The 13,753-nt window shown below is 63.6% G+C and overlaps 2 protein-coding genes across 3 annotated transcripts in view; both read right to left on the bottom strand.

Annotated features, from left to right (window-relative positions):
• Positions 1 to 490: 490 nt before the first annotated feature.
• Positions 491 to 4,991, bottom strand: PHOX2A (paired like homeobox 2A; the record flags this gene model as incomplete). 2 transcript variants are annotated; one of them, XM_080613227.1, is made up of 3 exons in its annotated part: positions 491 to 907; positions 1,953 to 2,140; positions 4,781 to 4,991. In XM_080613227.1, 3 exons carry the CDS (start codon positions 4,989 to 4,991, stop codon positions 491 to 493), a joined length of 816 nt encoding a protein of 271 aa, XP_080469353.1. The 2 variants fall into 2 exon arrangements, with proteins under 2 accessions (XP_080469353.1, XP_080469354.1); XM_080613228.1 differs by having other exon boundaries at positions 491 to 865.
• A 4,224-nt stretch (positions 4,992 to 9,215) lies between these two features.
• The window catches only part of CLPB (ClpB family mitochondrial disaggregase), a 53,786-nt gene continuing 49,248 nt past the window's right edge, over positions 9,216 to 13,753 (bottom strand). The window contains exons 13-16 of the mRNA XM_080612537.1: positions 10,434 to 10,507; positions 10,016 to 10,135; positions 9,822 to 9,926; positions 9,216 to 9,502 (exon numbers count right to left, since the gene is read on the bottom strand). Of these exons, the coding sequence (XP_080468663.1) occupies positions 9,251 to 9,502; positions 9,822 to 9,926; positions 10,016 to 10,135; positions 10,434 to 10,507 (551 nt within the window). The 3' untranslated portion in view covers positions 9,216 to 9,250. The remainder of the gene's footprint in view (positions 9,503 to 9,821; positions 9,927 to 10,015; positions 10,136 to 10,433; positions 10,508 to 13,753) is intronic.

Here is a 13,753-nt window from a genome sequence, read left to right as displayed (position 1 = left end):
AAAACCATCCCCCCCCCCCGGATACATCGGAGGGCCCCAACCCCCCTCCAGTGTGTGTGTGTCCCACCCCGGGACCCCTTCACACGGGCACTGCGCGGGGGGGGGGTCCCTGCTCCTCCGAGGGTCCCATTGGTGGTTTGGGGGGGCCCATCCCGCTCCAGCCCCATCCAGGGAGAGATTTGGCACATGGGGGGGGGGCAGTGGCTGCTCCTGGTGCCTCCACTCCATTGGCATCATCCATGGTGCTCCCGGTGAGCATCACCCCATTGCCACCGGGGGGGGCCCTGCTCAGCACCCTGTGCCCCCACCCCCCCACCCCTAAAGTGCTTCCTCCCCCCAGCCCTTCGGGGGGGGGGGTCCGGGGGATGCCCCAAAGCGCCCCGGGCCCCGCTTCGCTCCCATGGGCGCAGCTCCGGGACAAGGGAGGGGACCCCCGGGGGCAGGGCCGGGGGGGTCCGTGCGGGCGGGGGGGGGCGGCTCCGGGGCCCCATCAGAAGAGATTGGCCTTGAGCCCGCTCGGCTTCCGGTGGAAGGAGCCGAGGACGCCGGAGAAGGGCCCGGGCGCGGGCTCCGGCGGCTGCTGCCACCCCTTGAGCAGCTCCGCGCCGCCCGCGGCCCATGCGGGCGCCTTGAGGCTGTGCGGGGCCGGCGCGGGGCCGGGGCTGAGCGCGCCGCCGGGGCTGTTGGCCGCGGGCAGGGACGCGGTGCTGTCGGGCGCGGGGCTGCTCGTGGACTCCTTGGAGTCTTCGTCCTCGGAGGGCGAGCGCGGCTCCGGCTTCTTCCCCCCCGCGCCGCCGCCGCCGCCCTTGGCGCTCGCCGCCCGCTCCTGCTTGCGGAACTTGGCGCGGCGGTTCTGGAACCACACCTGGGGACGGGGCGCGCGTTGGGGACAGCGGCGCTGCGGGCCCTGACCCCCCCCGGGGCGCCCCGTGGGGAAGAGCGGGGCAGGACGAGCCCCCAGCGCCGCCCCTGGGACCAGCGGTGCCCGCGGCTTCCTTGGGGGAGCCTGAGGCAGGGGCTAAGGAGGGTCCCGAGGCTCGGGAGCAGCCTCCAAGGTCGAGGCGCGATCACCAAGGTCAGGTCGGGCAGAGCCTTGGGAGACCCGGCTTAGAGTGAGGGGTCCCTGCCCATGGCAGGGGTGGAGCTGGAGGAGCTTTGGGTCCTTTCCAACCCAAACCATTCCATGATGCTATGAAAACCCAAGATCAGGGCACAACCACCCAAAGCTGAGGTGCAGCCACCCAAGGCTGGGATGCAGCCACCCAAGGTTGGGATGCAGCCACCCAAGGCTGGGATGCAGCCACCCAAGGCTGGGATGCAGCCACCCAAGGCTGGGATGCAGCCACCCAAGGCTGGGATGCAGCCACCCAAGGCCGGGATGCAGCCACCCAAGGTTGGGATGCAGCCACCCAAGGTTGGGATGCAGCCACCCAAGGCTGGGATGCAGCCACCCAAGGCCGGGATGCAGCCACGCAATGATGAGGTGCAGACACCCAAAGCGGAGGTGCAGTCACCCAAGGTTGGGATGCAGCCACCCAAGGCTGGGATGCAGCCACCCAAGGCCGGGATGCAGCCACCCAAGGCTGGGATGCAGCCACCCAAGGCTGGGATGCAGCCATGCAATGATGAGGTGCAGACACCCAAAGCGGAGGTGCAGTCACCCAAGGTTGGGATGCAGCCACCCAAGGCTGGGACGCAGCCACCCAAGGCCGGGATGCAGCCACCCAATGATGAGGGGCAAACAACCCAGTGCTGAGGTGCATCCAGTAAAGGCTGAGGTGCAAGGAGCCAAGTCTGGGCGCAGCCACCCAAGTCTGAGCTGCGACTGCCCAGGTTTAGGCACAGCCACTGCAGGTTTGTGTGCAACCACGCAGCACTGAGGTGCTCCCACCCGGGGTCACGGCAGGACCTTGTCCTCCCCCCATGCCCCCCAGCCCCCGGCTGCCCCTCACCTGCACCCGGGCCTCGGTGAGGTCGATCTTGAGCGCCAGCTCCTCGCGGGTGTAGATGTCGGGGTAATGGGTCTCGGCGAAGACGCGCTCGAGCTCCTTGAGCTGGGAGCTGGTGAAGGTGGTGCGGATCCGGCGCTGCTTCCGCTTCTCGTTCAGCCCCTGCGCCTCCGAGAAGAACTTGTAGGGGACTGCGGGGAGAGGGGGGCTCAGCGGGACCGGCACCGGGATGGGCACCGGGACTCGCTGTGTTGGATGGGCAGAGGCGCTGGGCAGGATGCGAGAGCAGGGATGAACCGGGCGCGATGCACCGGGATGGGATGAATCAGGATGGGATGAACCGGGCAGGTTGTGGGGAGCAGGGATGCACCAGGATGAGATGCACCGGGCAGGGTGAACCAGGAAGGGGGGAACAGGGCACAGACACGTCGGGAAGGGGGGCACCGGGAAGGGATAAACCCGGCAGGGATGAACTAGGATGGAATGCACTGGAACAGGATGCGCCGGGCAGGATGAGGGGAACGGGGACGCACCGGGATGGGACAAACTGGGACTGGACGAAACAGGCAGGACACAGGGGGAAGGGATGAACCGGGCAAGAATTAATCGGGATACACCTGGAAGGGATGAAGCGGGCAGGGATAACCCAAGCAGGGATGAACTGGGCAGGACACACCGGTAAGGACTGAACCAGTCAGGGATGAACCGGGCAGGGATGAAACATGCAGGGATGCACTGAAACAGGATGCACCGGACAGAACACACCGGGAAGGGATGAACCAGGCAGGAATAAATCGGGACGGGATGCAGCGGGAAGGGACGAATCGGGAAGGGATGAACCGGGCAGGATGCACAGGAACGAGATGGACCGGGCAGGGATGAGCCAGGCAGGGATGAACCGGGAATGGATGAACCGGGCAGGGATGAGCCAGGACGGGATGCACGGGGACGGGATAAACGGGGAAAGGATGCACCGGGCAGGGATGCACTGGGACGGGATGCACCGAGCAGGGCAGCGGTGGGGCTCGGCCGCTCTCTCCCCGCTCCCCCTGGTCCCGTTCGTTCCGTTCCCGTTCGAACCGTCCCGTTCTCCTCGGCGGGACGCGGGGCCCCTGACGCGGTGCGGGGCCGGGGCAGGGGCCGGGGCCGGGGCCGAGGGACGCGGCCGGTCCTGTCCCGCGGCTCCTTCGTTGTCGGCGCATCCGCGGGCAGCGTCCGCGGCGGCAACGAAAGCGGAGCGGGGAGGGGGGGCGGCGGCGGAGACCGCCCCGGAACCGTTCCCCAAGCGCCGCCGCTACCGGGACCCCCGGCCCCGCGCTGTGGGAAAGGGCCGGGACCGGGGGCTGCGGGGGACCCGCTCCGGGACGGCTCCGGGAACCGGCGCTGCTGGGGACGGGTGGCACCGGGAACCGGGGGTTACCAATGGCATCGAGCCCCGACAGTGCCGAGAATCGGCGGTACCAGGAACCGACGGTACCGGATACCGGAGGCTGCGTGCACCGATAGTACCGGGTACCAGCGGCACTGGGGACTGACAGTATCGGCACCGGCGGCATCGAGCACGGACACTGTCAGACACCGACGGCTCCGGTAACCAGTGGTACCAGGCACCGACGGCCCTGGGAACCGACAGCACCGAGTTCTAACAGTAACTGGAATCGGCGGTATCGGGAACCGACAGCATCGAGCTCCGCCTGTGGTGGTCCCGGCGGCCCCGGGAACCGACAATACCGGTGGCATCGAGCACCGATCGTACCGGGTACCAACGGCTCCGGGAACCGGCAGCACCGGGCACGGACAGCAAAGTGAAGCGATGGCATCGAGCACCGGCGGCTCTGGGAACCGGCAATACCGGGTACCGGCGGCATCGAGCTTCGCCAGTGCCGGGCACCGGCGGTACCGGGAACCGATGGCACCTCTCCCTGATAGTACTGGAAACCGACTGCATCGAGAGCGAGCGGCCCCGGGAACCTGCAGCACCGGCGGCACCGAGCACGGACAGTACCGGGCATCAACGGCTCCGGGCACCGATGGCGCCGAGTCCTGACAGTACCGGCACCGATTGCATCGAGCACGGACAGTACCGGGCACCAGCAACTCCGGGAACCGATGGTACCAGCACCGACGGCATCGAGCAGCGGCAGTAACGGGTACCAACGGCTCCGGAGACCGGCAGTACCTGGCATTGACGGCATCGAGCACCGGTGGTCCCGGGAAGGGCAGTACCGGGCACTGCCGGCGCCGGGAACCGACCGCATTTGGCACCGACGGCATCGAGCTCTGTCTGTACCGGCACCGGCGGCTCCGGGAACCGACACCACCAACATCGACGGCATCGAGCACGGACAGTACCGGGCATCAACGGCACCGAGTCCTGACGGCATCGAGCACCGGCGGCCCCGGGAGCCGGCAGTGTCGAGCACGAACAGCCCCGGAAACCGACGGTACCGACACCGACAGCATCGAGCTCTGCCAGTACCGGCACCGGCGGCTTCGGGAACCGGCAGTACCGGGCATTGACGGCTCCGGGCACCGACGGCATCGAACTCCGCCTGTACCAGCACCAGCGGCTCCGGGAACCGACAGCACCGAGTGCTGACGGCCCCGAGAAGCGGCGGCACGGGGGGAACCGGCAGCACCGGGCCCTGACAGAACAGGGACCCGACATCGAGCACCGGCGGCGCCGGGAACCGGCAACACCGTCCCCGACGGCACCGAGCACGGACAGAACCGGGCACCAGCGGCCCCGGGAACCGACGTTAAGGATGGAACCGGCCCGCGGGGAGTCCCTAAGCCCCACGCCCGATGCCCCGTCCCTCGGTGCCCGTTACCTGCGGGGTAGGGCGCGGGTTGCGGGTCCCGCAGCGCTCCCAGGGCGCAGCTCCCGGGGCCGAGCGGGGCGCAGGCGGCGGCGGGGCCGAACCCTCCGCGAACGGGTCCGTACTGGAAGGAGCCGGCCTGGCTGCAGGGGCTGAACTCGTACGCGGACGCCTCCATCGCGGCCACGCAGGAATCGTAGGAGTTGAGGTAGGAGTAGTCCATGGCGAGCACGGAGCGGGCTCGGCTCCCGGCCGCCCGTCACCGCCGCCTCCGGCCCGCCGGCCCCCGGCCCGCCCCCTCCATCGGCCGCCCCGGCCCGCCCCGGTCCGCCTCGGCCCGTAGATATAGCGGCGGCGGCGGGGGGGGAGCGGACAAAGCGGCGCTCGCCGCTCGCCCGGGTTTTGCATGACAATATCTCCCGGGGCCGGCGGCAGCGGCGGGAGGAGCCGCCCCCCCCACCCCGGTCCCGGTGTTAACCCTTGGTGGGGACCTGGCACCCCCCGGGCAGCCCCGGTGGGAGCTGGACCCGTTACCCCCCTCCCCATCCCCCAGGAACAGTGCCCCGGGGGCATCACATCCGAATCCAGCCTCGACACCGTCCTCATCCTCATTCTCATCCCCATCCCATCCCTATCCCCATCCCCGTTCCATCTTCCCCATCCCCATCTCTATCCCCATCCTTACCCTTATCCTCATCTTCATCTTCAACACCATCACATTTTCATCCTCACCCCATCCCTGTCCCCATCCTCTTCCTAATCCTTATCCTCACTCCCATTGCCATTCCATCCTAATCTTCATCTTCCTCCCCATCCCCATCTCCATTCTTATCCTCATCTTTATCCTCATCCCCATCCCTCATCCCATCCCCATCCCATCCTCATCTTTATCTCCATTCCCATCCTCATCTCATTCCCACCCTCATCCTCATCTTCAACACCATCCCATTTTCATCTTCATTCTCATCCCATCCCTGTCCCTATCCTCACCCTCACCCTCACCTCCATCACATCCCCTTCCGCATGTTACCACATTTTATCCCATTCCCATCCCATTCCCAATCCCCCTGGACGAATGCCAGAGCTCTCCCCCATCCTTGAGGCCCAGGCCTTTGCCAAGCCCCTCCAGCAGCACCGCAGGGGGGGGATTTAGTTGGATTTGTTGGGATTTGTTGGGATTTGGGGCCATTCTCCAGACAAACACTTGCACTAAAGAGGCTCGAAAGGGCCGATTCCCGCCTGGAGCCCTGTGGGGGGTCGGAAAAGGGGGATTGATGCCCCTGGTCCTGCAGGATCAGATCCCAACTGTCCTGCACTGAGTCCTGCTCCATCTCCTGCCCTGCATCCATCCCTGTGTCCTGCCCCATCTCCTGCCCCATGTGCTACCCCATGTCCATCCCCATGTCCTGCACTGGGCCCAGTCCCATCTTCTGCCCCTTTTCCTACCTGCATCTCCTCCATCCCCTACCCCATGCCTCATCCCCCCGCACTGCTCCATCCTTCCCGCTCCCCCCAGACCCTTGTTAGGGCCAGCTCCGGGGCCGGTCCCCGCCGTGGGTACAGGCAGGGCCGCTCCCGCTGGGTGCAGGCAGGGCCGGTCCCGCGGTGGGCACAGGCAGGGCTGGTTCCGGGGTGGGTGCAGGCAGGGGCCGGGCTCTGCGGGGCCGTTGCTATCGCAGTTAATTCAATGGGCGCCGGCCCCGCCGCCGGCTGCTGCTGCTGCTCCGCTTAATGCAATTAACGGCGCTAAACTCATTAGGCTGCAGCAACCTGCGGCAGCGGCTGCGCCCGCCGGGGCCGCGCAGAGCGGGAGGGGGTGAAGGGGGTGAGGGGGGAGCTGGGGCCGGCCCGGGGCTTGTGGGACCAGCTCCGACCTGTCCTGGACCGGCTCCTGTATCCAGCCTCATGTCCTGCTCTGCATCCATCCCCGTGTCCTGCCCCATCTCCTGTATCCAGCCTCATGTCCTGCTCTGCATCCATCCCCGTGTCCTGCCCCATCTCCTGTATCCAGCCTCATGTCCTGCTCTGCATCCATCCCCGTGTCCTGCCCCATCTCCTGTATCCAGCCTCATGTCCTGCTCTGCATCCATCCCCGTGTCCTGCCCCATCTCCTGTATCCAGCCTCATGTCCTGCTCTGCATCCATCCCCGTGTCCTGCCCCATCTCCTGTATCCAGCCTCATGTCCTGCTCTGCATCCATCCCCGTGTCCTGCCCCATGTTCTTTATCCTACCCTAATTCCTGCCCCATCTCCTGTATCCAGCCTCATGTCCTGCTCTGCATCCATCCCTGTATCCAGCCCCATGTCCTGTATCCAGCCCCATGTTCTGTTCTGAACCCATCTGTGTGTTCTGTCCCATGTCCTGAATCCATTTCCTGTCCTGTATCCATCCCCTTTCCTGCCCTGCATCCATCCCTGCGCCCATCCCTGTGTCCTGCCCCAGCATCCCCACAGCACACTGGGATGCCGGTGCCACCCCTGTTTGTCCTGGATGAAGCCGGGTGCTGGCAGCGGGGACACCCCATTGTCCCCAGTGTCACCCACTGGGGGTGCAGGGTGACCCCAGAACGGGTGTCAATGGCAGCGGGGACAGGGACCTCGGTACTGGCCTCATTCCATGTGCCAGTCCCACAGCAGCACCCCCAGCACCGTCGCCATCCCTTTGTGGTCACAGCATTCCATAGGGAGCCCCAGGATTGCTGCCCGGGCCGAGGGCCGGCTGGTGGGGGACCCCAGCACTGCTACACCCAAATACACCCAAACAGACCCAAATACACCCAAAGAGACCCAAACACACCCAAATACACCCAAAGAGACCCATTGAGAAGGAACCTGATGGCAGGTATCTGGGGATGCACTGACCTGGGGGCTGGCACGGTGCGACCCAGCACAGTGTGGTTTGGCACCACAGCACGGTGCAGCCCCGGTGCCCCCGGCCCCATGGTGCTGGGGTTGGGTGCTGGTGCCCTGGCACATGGGATACAAGGGGGGGAATCCCGCCTTGGTCCCTGGGATCAACCTTCACAACACGAGCACAGCCGTGATCACACGTGGACACCTTGGTGCGCTCCCATGCACACTCCTATGCACTCCTATGCACTTCCATGCACACGTGTGAGACCACGACCGCTCTCATTGCACACCCAAGCACACTGGTACGCACTGGTGCACACTGGTATGCACTGGTGCACACTGGTGCAGGCCCTGCTGAGCTCCCGGTGCACCCCCCCAGCTTTGCCCCCCCTTTTTTCCTCCCCTTTCCCTGCAGCCCCGGTCCAGGCTCCTGCCGCAGGGACCCGAATCCACTCCATGTCCCTGTGGGGGGACGGTGCCTTTGGGGACCCCAACCCCAGCCTGGGCCCGGGTCCTCCCATGGAGCCAGTGTGGGATTGAGAACCACAGACTGGGTTGGGATAAAGGGGCCTCAAAGCTCCTCCAGCTCCAACCCCTGCCACGGGCAGGGACCCCTTCCACTGGAGCAGCTTGCTCCAAGCCCCTGTGTCCAACCTGGCCTTGAACATTGCCAGGGATGGGGCAGCCACAGCTTCTCTGGGCACCCTGGGCCAGTGGCTGAAACACCTCAGATCCCATCGGGATGTGTTGCTGTGATCAGGTTTTCCTGGTCCCTCTGCAGCAGGAGCTGAGCAGAGCCCCACCAATCCTACAGCAGCACTTCCAGGCCCATGTCCCATGTCACTGCTCCAGGCCAAGAGCACAGGGAGCAAGGAGCTGGTGTGGATTCCTGCTGGGCCTTGAGGTCCCTTCCAGCCCTTCCTGGAGGAAGGTCACAAGAGATGGGCTGAGAGAGGGGTTTGCACTGGGAGGTCACTGGTTTGCAGTGGGAGGTCACTGGTTTGCACTGGGAGGTCACTGGTTTGCAGTGGGAGGTCACTGGTTTGCACTGGGAGGTCACTGGTTTGCACTGGGAGGTCACTGGTTTGCAGTGGGAGGTCACTGGTTTGCACTGGGAGGTCACTGGTTTGCACTGGGAGGTCACTGGTTTGCAGTGGGAGGTCACTGGTTTGCACTGGGAGGTCACTGGTTTGCAGTGAAGATGTGCTGGTGGTGACCACAGCTCCCTGGGGACATGTCCTGCCTGGCTCAGCCCCTCCTGTGCCGTCCCCACACACTCCACTCGTGAGTCACCTTTATTGCAATAAATAACTGGGCAAACGCACACGATGCGGTGGCTTCTCCATGTGAGCGCTGGCACATCCCGTCCCTGCCCCCCCCTTCCCAACCCGGCATCCCAGCAGTTCCTATGGAACAGATGCCACATCCTTCCCAAGCGGAACCCCCCATCTCCCCTCCTCAAGGAGCTCCATCCCCTTCTCTAGTGCCTGAAGAACCCCAAGACCTCACCGCTGCATCCCCAGCGCCCACCTCCACCCCACCTCTGTCCCAGCCCCTGCCCACCTCCTGCCCATCCTCACCCATGGGGCCGAGGGAGTCTGAGGGTGCTTTATTGCCCGCCCGGGGTGCCTACAGGAAGTAGGTGATGTTCTCAGGGCTCAGGGGGGCCTGGATGTCCAGCCTGCGGGCTCTGCTGCCCTGCTCCACGATCTCCAGGCGCAGCGTGGGGACCTTGCCTGGTTCTGTGCCCGGGGACGAGCTCTCCTTGGGCTTGAGGAGCTGCTTGTCCGAGTCCTCCACGGCGATGCGGAGGGTGCAGCCCCGGGGCAGCAGGTCCTGCTCGTAGGCAGCAGCCAGCTGGTTCACCACGCGCCGCTCGACCTGCAGGGAGCCGGGCATCACCGCAACGCCCGGTGAGGGGCTCCTCATGGAGCTGGGAGCTCCCATTCCCACCCTCAGGCATCGCAGGATCCCAGAATCATGGGATGGGGTGGGTCTGGATGGAGCTTAAAGCTCCTCCAGCTCCAACCCCTGCCATGGGCAGGGACCCCTTCCACTGGAGCAGCTTGCTCCAAGCCCCTGTGTCCAACCTGGCCTTGGACACTGCCAGGGATGGGGCAGCCACAACCCAGTCACCCTCCCCTCCAGCCTCTCCTCTCCAGGCTGGGGTGATGCCACCGAGCTCCATCCCTGCCTTTACCTCATGTTTGATGGAGCGGGCTCCATAGTGTAGGTTGTAGCCATCAGCCAACACATCCATGACCTCCCTGTCCCAGAGCAGGGTGATGTTGTGCCTTGCCTTGGCCTGTTGGGTGAGGAAGAGGAGGAAGAGTCACCAGTGCCTTCGCTGCTGCTCCTCTGAGAAGCCAGCTCGAGGCCAGCGATGGTTCTTACCTTCTTGGCCCAGAAGTTCAGCTCCTTGTTGACCAGCTGGATGAGCTCCGAGTGGCAGAAGGGCAGGAAGTAGACAATCTCATTGATCCTGCCCAGGAACTCATCACGTTTGAAGTGAGCCTGCAGGGAGCAGGGCAGGGGAGGTCAGTGGCACGGGAAGGATGGGGTCATAGAGACATGGAATGGGTTGGGATGGAGGAACCTTAAAGCTCCTCCAGCTCCAACCCCTGCCACGGGCAGGGACCCCTTCCACTGGAGCAGCTTGCTCCAAGCCCCTGTGTCCAACCTGGCCTTGAACACTGCCAGGTAACTGGCTCAGCTTTAAGGTCCCTTCCTCCCAAACCATCCCATGATTCCATGACTACATCAAACAACTTGGAGACCCAAGCTCAGGACACCCGAAGAACCTCATCCGCACCTTCAAGATGGGGCGAATGACCTTCTCCTTGAACTGCTTGGAGATGGTGATCTTGTCGGTCATCTGGACATCCTCTGAAAGACAGGAGGACACGGGCTGTTGGTGCAGGGTGGGACACGGGCTCCTTCCCATCTGCCAGCTCTGGGAGGTGGGATCCAAACAGGGCTTTGGAGCAGCGCCGGAGCCTCCATGTGTGCCACCAACCACGACTGGTTTGGAAACGGGGTCTCCTTGCACTTGGCTCCCTGGTGCAGGTCTGGGTGCCCCACGGCTGCCCCTGCACACGTTGGGTGCCCGAGGACAGCACCTCCATGAGGTGTTTCACCTGCACCGTGAAAGGGCCCCAGCTCTGCCCCTGCTCCCTGCCCTCCACCCTGGAGACCTCGGAGCAGCTCCAGGGTCTAAAGGGGCTCCAGGAAAGCTGGAGAGGGGCTTGGGACAAGGGCCTGTAGGGACAGGCCAAGGGGAATGGCTTGAACCTGCCCGAGGGGAGACTGAGCTGAGCTCTTAGGCAGAAGCTCTTCCCTGTGAGGGTGCTGAGGCGCTGGCCCAGGGTGCCCAGAGAAGCTGTGGCTGCCCCATCCCTGGCAGTGTTCAAGGCCAGGTTGGACACAGGGGCTTGGAGCAAGCTGCTCCAGTGGAAGGGGTCCCTGCCCGTGGCAGGGGTTGGAGCTGGATGGGCTCTAAGCTCCCTTCATCCCAACCCACCCCACGATGCCGTGACAGCCCCTGCTCACACTGTGCAGCTCTGGCCGGAGTCCACTTCCCTCTGCTGACTGCAGATGGAGCCAGGGTCTGGCTGGTCCCGAATCCCAGCTCTCAACCACAGCCACCAGCCCGGGTGCAGCTTTCCCTCCCTGCCACCCAAACCCTCTCTGTTTCCCCCACCTCACCTCCCCTTGCACCCTCATGCACCAAACTGCACATCCTGTGTAACACAAGGATGCTCACGGGGAGATCAGTGCATCCCAGGCGCTCAGAATGGGATCCAGGCATGCAGGGTGCTGGAGAAGGACCCATGCTGGGTGCTGCGTGCCCTTCCCACCTTTGCAGCCCTGATGAGCATCGCTGCACCCCCAGCAGCAGCAGAAAGGGGCTTGTGGGCTCTATCAGACCCACAGTGGTGCCAGGATGCAACCACGAGGTGCCATCACCTCTCATGGTGACAGGAGCACCTCAGGGTGCATCCCAGGGTGGGGTCTGGACATTGCAGTCCACTGAAACAGAGCAGGGGGGCTCTGGTTAGAGGGATTTATCCCATTTCCCTTCTCTGCTAACAGACACCAAGGGGGGTTCCAATCAGCAATGGGAATGTGGCACAGCATTCCTGATGAGAGCTGGAGGAGGCAGAGGAGATGGAGCTGCTCCCAGGAGCCAGGTTTTCCACCCGTAACACCCCCTGGCAGAGGTGGAGACGCTGCAGCAGCAGCTCCTTCCCTTTATCTCTCCATTTATCTGCCCTCCCCAGGCACTGAGGACAACCTCCAGGCCATGGCTTTGGAGCATCTCCATGGACGGGAAGGAGCTCCCTGGAACGTGACTGAGGGCAGGACTGGGGCTGGGATGTGCTCTCTCCCTGCAGGTGTGTGCTGGCTGCTGCTGGAAATGGAAATCCGATGTTTTCCTCATTTAGCAGGAGTGCTCGTGGCATTTCGAAATGTTACTCCTGAAAGTTCAGGTCCAGGCGCGTCCGCGACCGCGGCTGATGGAAGCTTAAAGATGCTGCATGAAACCAGCTCTGGCCCCCAGTGCTCAGAGCAAACAGGAAGAGATGGGGAGAAAGAAACTGGGAAATGGATTTGATGCCCCAAAGCAACGTTGTTTTCCTGCTGCCACGGAGCGGATGCAGATGCTGCAGTTCCCAGGTACATCCCAGCACCTCCACTGGTGAGCAGGGCTCTGGAGATGGAGCTTTTGGGAATCTGGTGTAGCCCTGATGGCACAGGGAATGGGTTGGGAAGAAGGGAGCTTGAAGCTCCTCCAGCTCCAACCCCTGCCACAGGCAGGGACCCCTTCCACTGGAGCAGCTTGCTCCAAGCCCCTGTGTCCAACCTGGCCTTGAGCACTGCCAGGGATGGGGCAGCCACAGCTTCTCTGGGCACCCTGGGCCAGCACCTCAGCACCCTCACAGGGAAGAGCTTCTGCCTAAGAGCTCATCTCAGTCTCCCCTCTGGCAGGTTCAAGCCATTCCCCTTGGCCTGTCCCTACAGGCCCTTGTCCCAAGCCCCTCTCCAGGTTTCCTGCAGCCCCTTAGGCACTGGAGGGGCTCTAAGGGCTCCCCAGAGCCATCTCCGCATGTGGCCAGGTCATGAGGAGCTTCTCATCACCCAACACACTCCTAGGTACCCTGTTGAAGATGCGCTGTCAACACATACAGGACCACAATCGGATTTTAACAGGTCTGTGCTCACACACTGCTGTGCAATTCAGAGCCAAAGGGGACAGCCCTTGGTGCAGCATCACCACCATCCTTCCACCCATCCACCCCTGGCACAGCAGAGACCAACCAGGCTCTGGGGCCCTCTGGTGCTGCTGGAGGGATGCAGATGAATTTGCCCTCTGCTGCTGCAGTGGAGGTGCCCAGTTCACATCAGAGCTGCTCTTACTCTACTCAACTGTCCTTGAATTTCCTAATTCACATTTTTGGGGAAGTTTCTACAAGACCCTCATGGGTAGATCCAGGATTCCCATCCCAGGGAAGTGCCAGGATGAAGCTCAGTCCTTTACGGAAGTCAGGGAACAAAACTCTTTAACATGAGCACCGTTCCCAGCACTCGCCTGGTCTAGAAGTGTTTGGAAGGGATCTGAAAGAATGGAAAGGGTGAGGAGCTGAAGGTGAGGAGCTGAAGGTGAGGAGCTGAAGGTGAGGAGCTGAAGGTGAGGAGCTGAAGGGTGAGGAGCTGAAGGTGAGGAGCTGAAGGGTGAGGAGCTGAAGGGTGAGGAGCTGAAGGATGAGGAGCTGAAGGGTGAGGAGCTGAAGGTGAGGAGCTGAAGGTGAGGAGCTGAAGGGTGAGGAGCTGAAGGTGAGGAGCTGAAGGTGAGGAGCTGAAGGTGAGGAGCTGAAGGATGAGGAGCTGAAGGTGAGGAGCTGAAGGTGAGGAGCTGAAGGGTGAGGAGCTGAAGGGTGAGGAGCTGAAGGTGAGGAGCTGAAGGGTGAGGAGGTGAAGGTGAGGAGCTGAAGGGTGAGGAGGTGAAGGTGAGGAGGTGAAGGTGAGGAGCTGAAGGTGAGGAGGTGAAGGTGAGGAGCTGAAGGGTGAGGAGCTGAAGGTGAGGAAATGAAGGTGAGGAAATGAAGGTGAGGAAATGAAGGTGAGGAAATG

This window comes from Psittacula echo (assembly GCF_963264785.1).
Source record: "Psittacula echo genome assembly, chromosome: 3".
Taxonomy (NCBI): domain Eukaryota; kingdom Metazoa; phylum Chordata; class Aves; order Psittaciformes; family Psittacidae; genus Psittacula; species Psittacula echo.
This window is presented reverse-complemented; position numbering and strand designations above follow the sequence as displayed.